At 41.0% G+C, this 7,175-nt stretch overlaps 1 protein-coding gene across 1 annotated transcript; it reads left to right on the forward strand.

Annotated features, from left to right (window-relative positions):
- Positions 1 to 1,268: 1,268 nt before the first annotated feature.
- On the forward strand, positions 1,269 to 3,993 carry LOC138167791 (zinc finger protein 157-like). The gene has a single exon (XM_069096753.1). It carries the CDS (start codon positions 3,397 to 3,399, stop codon positions 3,979 to 3,981), a length of 585 nt encoding a protein of 194 aa, XP_068952854.1. The 5' UTR covers positions 1,269 to 3,396; the 3' UTR covers positions 3,982 to 3,993.
- Positions 3,994 to 7,175: the final 3,182 nt, after the last annotated feature.

A 7,175-nucleotide genomic window follows, 5' to 3' on the forward strand; every position in this document is an offset into this window, starting at 1 on the left:
CTTCATTTTGACACGAGGCAAGTTCTCAGCAATCTTAGTTCCTGGGGAGACAAGGCTTAGCAAGGCCACAAGATACATTGCCAGCCCCTTCATTAATTCATCCTCTGTCTGTAGAACAGTCCTAGAACCCCTGAAAACATTAGCAAAACCCTCTCCCAGGATTTCTGTAAACATACAACAAGAAAATCCTTCTTCAGGGCTTCTGAACCAACAGAAAGGTTCCCAGACCCCTGCAACAACAGCACTGCCCTTCACCAGTGGACAACATTCACTCTCTGTCTGCAGGACAGTCTCAGGATCTCTTAGCCAGCAGCCAGGTTCCAGGACTTCTTCAACAAAAGGACTGTCTTTCACCAGTGGACAAATCTGGCAAAACAACATCAAAACAGACAGACAAAGTACCAGCAAAACAGCCATGTCTCCTCAGTTCTTGGCAGCTCAGGGGGCAGGACTCAAAAGTCCAGGGCGATTCAAAGTGGCCCCCAGTAATTCTCTCAGTCTCTCTCTGCCTCCACAAGGTGCTGCTTCCAAAAAGTTCTTCGGCCTCTCTCTTGTCTCTCCAAATCTATGTCACCAGCTCCTCCCAGTTCAGGACTTTCTTTTCACATCAACAAGTCCATCCCCCAGGTGGGATTAACAAGCTCTGGGTTTTAACACAATCATTTTGAAAACCAAGCCAATACAGGGGAATCTTTATGTTCCATTACTATCACAGCAGTTTTCAAAAAAAGCAATCAAAGCTATCTATAGTCATGTGAAAAAGTTCTCTAAATCGCGACTAATTAGAGAAATGCAAATTGAAACAACTCTGAGCTATCATGCCTTACTTATCAGATTGGCTAATATGACAGAAAAGGAAAATGACAGATGTTGGAAGGGATGTGGAAAAATTAAAACACTAATGTATTATTGGTGCAGTTGTATACTGATATATCCACTATGAAGAACCATTGGGAACTATGCCCAAAGGACTATAAAACTGTTCATACTCATTGACCCAACAATATCAGTACTAGGTCTGTAGTCCACAGAGAAAGGAAAAAAAGGTGGTGGTGGGGTTTGAAGACCTATTTTTATAAACATATTTATTGCATATATGTTCCATGACAAGGTTCTCAGCTGAGACAGGCTGGGGGAAGGGGAGATATCTCAGAAGTTTGAGGAGGAATACAAAGCTCTGGAAAAAGTCTCTGTGGTGATTGTGGGAGAGACTTCATACCAATCATGATCCAGTCTAGCCTTCTTCTATAGCATTTGAGCAGGAAGAAAGATGAGAGTAATCCAGGGTTGTGACTTGGCAAGGCAGAATCAGTGATAGGATAAGGGCTTAAAGGATTCAAGAAAAGAGAAAAGTGCAGACTGAATTCATTCACCAAGAAGTCATGTTGGGGAAGGGTGCAGCCATAGCATGGGACATAGATTAGGAAAGAAACAAATAGTCAAACACTTGTAGGTCATGGTAAGGATGAAGAACAGATTTTAGATTGCAAGGCAGAAAAAGGAAGGCAGGGAATAGTAACAGATTGTGATTAGATAAGCACATTTCAGAAGTTATGGCCATGGAGGTTATTGTTGTATTCATCCTTTGTTGTCCAAGAGGACCATGACATCAGGGAGAAGCTAAGGTCTTTTCAGTGACTTTCATAATTTTGAGTGAGGTTATGTTCATTCAGTGAATAGGGCTTCCTAAGTATTTACTCAAGGGATGACCCCTTTAATAAAAAAAAGAATCCAACCGAGAGGGGATGAACTTCAGGGCTCCTGGTGAAAAGAGAAACAGTTACTGTTTACTATTTCCATTTATACTGTGATAGGAGGGCAGGGACTGATTGTTGTCCAATCTCTGAGATCCAGAGTGAATTGGGTTTAAGGCTTGATCTTTGAGAAAGAAGTCTAGCTAATAAACCCAAAGTTAAAGAGGCAGAGTTCAGCTCCATCAAAATGTACCTTTCCTTGGGCAAAGTACCCTCAGGTAAGGGGAGAGGAGGATGAGAGAAGAGAGGAGGGAAGAGGAGAAGCTATTCAAAGACTTTGTTCTTCATTCTTGAAGAGCACCATGACATCAGGGAGATGATGAAATGACTTGCAGTTGACTTTGATTTAAGTGAGGGATGACTGTGCAAGGTCACCAGCTTCATTTTCACCTCTACAGCCATCTGGGTCCAGTGGTCAGATATTCATTAGGATGACTGAAGATGGCCTAGGCAGCAGTGGTGATCGAACACTTGTAGGTCATGGTAAAGATGAAGAACAGGTTTTAGACTGCAACGCAGAGAAAGAATGGCATGAAACAGCAATAGACTGTGATTAGATAAACACATTTTAAAAGTTATGTCCATGGAGGAGTTGCATTGGTGGGAGTTGGAAAGATTGAAAGTATGACCATCTGTGTGTTCCTGTGTTTGGGTATAGGATAATCTCAAGGGAAATGAGTAAAGTGAGCAACTGGGAGAAGTGGGGCAGAGATTAAGTGACTTGCCCATGGTCACACAGCTAGTGCAAATGTCTAAACCTGGATTTGAACTCAGATCTTCCTGGTTCCAGATGCAGTACTCTATTCACTGTGGCAACATGCTTCATAACTATGGTCACTTTCCCCCCAAGGACCACTGTAGTGCCAACACAATAATCACAGCACCAACTATGACTGTGACTATATGGTGGCATAGTACTGAATTGCAAAATATGACAGACTCTACATATAGAAGACAGAAGCAAAACATTTGTTCAGATACTAGAAAGCCAAATCCCAACACCAGAAAATCCATCATAGCAACAAAGAAATTAATATACCATAACACAGCAGGGAGCCACACCATACTTAGCTGTCTCCTTGCCTGCCTCCTTTCCTCCCTCCAGCTCTTACTGCTTTGACTTCCACCTTCCTTTGGCCTCTACTCCAGCTGTTCAGAAAACTCCTCCTACCACAAACTCAATGTGATTACATTTGGTCTATTAAGGGGCAGGGAAGATCTTTACCACATTTAGCCCCAAGATCTTTCATGTCCCTTACATAGCAAAAATACATTAACAATACATTTCATTACATAGGTTAGTGGGAGTTTAGGGGTAACTGCTGTCAGCAGACCTTAGAACAGTATAACAGGGAGAACAGAAAATAAACCCATAAAACGAAATCTTAGGGTGGGGCTTAAGCACAAGTATCCCATCATTCACCCCTTGAACTACTGAGACTCAAACTCTTGGGTTAAGGGGCAAAGGTCTCTTATTCCAATAGCTACTTCCTGCTGAAATTGGACGTAGAGCTGTCCCTGCTCCAAGAAGTCCCATTCAAGAGGTCACTTCTATAGCTGGCATTTGGAACTAGGTTGACACCAAGTCCAGGAGGTCTCATTTAAGAGATCAATTCTTTAGCTGGCAGCTGGAAGTTGATTGATGCCAGGTGCAGGGGTGACACATCACAGTTATGGACAGTGGGTGACATCCAGCTTAAACGATCAGGAATCTGCAGGTGGAGAGTACAAAGCCTGTAGGAAACAAATCTACCAAACAAGTTTAGCAGACAAAAGCAGCAGAGAATTTGCTGGAGATAAACCTCTTGAATGTAGTGAATGTGGAAAGGCCTTCTGGAGCAAGGAGCAGCTTCCTATGTATAAAAAAATTCATGCTGGAGAGAATCCTTATGAATGTAGTGAATGTGGAAAGAGCTTATCTACTCAGGCACAACTTAAAATACATCACAGAATTCATACTGGGAAGAAACCATATGAAGGTAGTAAATGTGGGAAGGCCTTCAGAGATAAGAGAAAACCTAAAGTGCATCACAGAATTCATACTAAAGAGAAACCCTATGAATGCAGTGGTTGTGGGAAGGTCTGGAGGGATAAGACACAACTTACAGAGCATCAGAGAATCCATACTGGAGAGAAACCTTATGAATATAGTGAATGTGGGAAGGCCTTCAGAGTGAGCATACAGCTTACTCAACACCAAAAAATTCACTCACAAAAGAAACATTAAGAGTGTAATGCATGTAGGATAGCCTTTACATGGAGGACACTTCTTTATGTCCATCAGAGAATACATGCTGGTGATATTTCCTCATGAACATAAGGAGTATGGGAATGCTTTCATTGAAATTCAGATCTTTTTAAACACTAAAAATTCATGTTGAAGAAAAACCTTATGGGCTGGCCAGGTAGCACAGCGAGTAAGAGCACCGGCCCCAGTGTCGGGATGACCTGGGGATTGAATCCGGGCTCAGACTCTTAGCACCCACCCAGAAACACCTGGCCGTGTAACCTTCAGCAAGTTACTTAACCCCAATTGCTTAAAAAAAAAAAACTTTATGTAAGTAGTGGTATTGCTGCATCAAAGAGTAGGCACATTTTTATAGCCCTTTAGGCATACTTCCAAATAGCTCTCCAGAATGGTTGCATCAGTTCACAACTCCATCCAGAATGTATTCGCATTTCAATTTTCCCATATCTTTTCCAGCATTTTTCAGCTATTTCATTTTCATTGTTTATTTCAGCAAGTAGAAACAGAATTAGCCATATTACTGCTTCAGCTCAGAGGGTAAAAGTAGGAGCCATGAGTGCATGTTGTTAAAAAAAAATACCCCATACATTTAAAATTAGTGTCATAGGAGCCTTTTACAACAAGTATTTATTTTTTTTCTATTTTTTTATTTTTATTTTTTATTTTTAAGCAATCAGGGTTAAGTAACTTGCTCAAGGTTACACGGCCAGTTATTTCTGGGTGTGGTGCTGAGTGTCTGAGCCCGGGATTTGATCTCCAGGTCGTCCCAACACTGGAGCCAGTACTCTTACTCGCTGAGCCACCTGGCCGCCCCTAAGCAATTGGGGTTAAGTAACTTGCTCAAGGTTACACGGCCAGGTGTTTCTGGGTGGGTGCTAAGTGTCTGAGCCCGGGATTCGATCTCCAGGTCTTCTCAACACTGGAGCCAGTGCTCTTACTTGCTGTGCTACCTGGCCACCCCTACAACAAGTATTTATTAAGCACCTACCACATGCCAGGCACTGTGCTAAATGTGGAGGATACAAAGAATGGCAATAATGACTCCTGCTCTCAAGGAGCTTTCAAAATAATCAGAAAGGAATTCTTTCTGAAAAAAAATTATATATATATATATATTTGCTTTTTGAAGGGCAGTTGGAGTTAAGTGACTTGCCCAAAGGTCACATGGCTAGTAAGTGTTATGTGTCTGAGCCCAGATTTGAACTCTGGCCTTCCTGACTTCAGGGCTGGTGCTCTGTTCACTGTGCCACCTAGCTGCCCCTTCTAAAAATTTTTATTCATTTAATTTTTAATTTAGGAAATAAAATGAGCATTTCCAAAACAGAATGATTTTTTAAAAAGGATTGCACATGAAAGAACAAGTCTGTTATGTACAACTTGCTATTTCTTTTAAATATATAATGAAGTTACATAAATTTCCTTTCTTTCCCTTCTCTCCCCCACTCCAACCCTGTATTTGGCTACCATTGGATAGATTGTGTGTGTGTGTGTGTGTGTGTGTACAATTGTTCTATACATACTTGTATTTATCAGTTCTTTCTGGCGGAAGTATTCTTCAATTCCTGTTGTATACCAGACACTGTACTGGAAGACAAATAAATAAAAGAAACAACCCCTTGTGCAAGTGAAAGATGAAATGACTGAGGAAACAAAGGCTCAGCCTTCTGGGCATATCAGTTTTATATTAAGCAAGGCATGACAGTTACAGAACAAACTGGGACCAGGCCCCTTCCTCAACCTAGGGCTGGGCCCAGAATATAGCAGAAGACATGCTTTTATCCATTAAAAACTCAAACAAAACGAATTGATTAATAGCAAATAATACAATTTAAGGTAATCTGATTTCTACTTGTAGGAAAGATTAAGCACTTTCCATGTTGAGATGTAGAGGAGAAACAGGTTCAATTCCCCAAATTCAGAAAAAGATGATGTCTTGTTCCCTCCACGTTTGTATATAATCCAAAGAATATGTAAGCAATAACTAATTGTTCCCTCTGGGGTCAGTTTTCAGAGATGTGCTTGAGATGTAGAATTGTGAGGAGTCCTTACATCAGTATTTTTAGATCTTACTGGGTTTCCTGTCAGCATAAGCTAGGTCCTTATTTGAGGGTCTCTCAAGAGTAGGTAGAGGGGTTCTGGTTTCCCAGCTACACAGGACTATGTTCAATCAATGCAATAATGTTTTCTCCCAATTCCCACAACTGAAAAAAATTTTTTTCACAAGACAGTAGTTGGACTAGACCTGTAATTGAACAGAAAAAGATCTGAGCTCCCTCCAAAACTGAGTCACAAAATGGAGTCAGTGAGCTTCACTCAATCACCTCCATTCCCTGTAGCACTTGCTACCCTGATGCCCTCCATTCCCTCAATCTGCAGGCAGGTAGTTTACATTTGAACTTCGCAACACTTAGAGTTATAGCTGGGTAAGCACAAATGTTTTTGGTATTTGGAGAATTAGTGACATTCAAGGATGTGGCTATGGAATTCACCTGAGAGGAGATGGTACAACTGACCCCATCTCAGAAAAGGTTGTACAGGGATGTGATTCTGGAGAACTCTAGGAACTGGTGTCTTTGGGTAAGAACAGCTACCCCTTTGAAGTCTTGATAGATGCTATGACAACTTTCAAGATCTTAACAACTATTCTTTGGCATAAAAGAGCAAACTATTCCTGATGCTTTTGTATCCAAGAGAGATCACTTGTGCTACCCTTTTCCAGGAAAAAAGGTCTTTACTTAGAAAGCCTGGAAACTGAATTATTAATTTGCTGTTATCTTTGAGAATGCATCTTCCCCTATCTGTTGCTTCAAATCCAAGATTTTCTTTTAAATCTCAATGTAGGTTTCATCACACACAGTGTTCCCACTATATAAGCAGAGAGTGAGTCAATTGAGCTAATTTTTTTCCTAAGTCCTGCTCAGTAATCCATTCTACCATAATATAGAATGTCCTTTGGTGGTCCTTTGTATGATGCTTGAGGTCTTCCTAACAGGCCTAATTTTTTCCCCAAAGATGGCTTAAACTCGTTTTGATTTCTTTTATTAAGGTTTATAGATGCTTTTTTTTTTTACCTTTTTGAGGGCAATTGGGGTTAAGTAACTTGCCCAAGTTTACACTGCTAGTTTGTGTGTGTGTGTGTGTGTGTGTGTGTGTGTGTGTGTGTGTGTGTGTGT

This window comes from Petaurus breviceps, unplaced genomic scaffold (assembly GCF_028583685.1).
Source record: "Petaurus breviceps papuanus isolate PSGF00001 unplaced genomic scaffold, PetGlider_PUasm1.0 305, whole genome shotgun sequence".
NCBI classification, from domain to species: domain Eukaryota; kingdom Metazoa; phylum Chordata; class Mammalia; order Diprotodontia; family Petauridae; genus Petaurus; species Petaurus breviceps.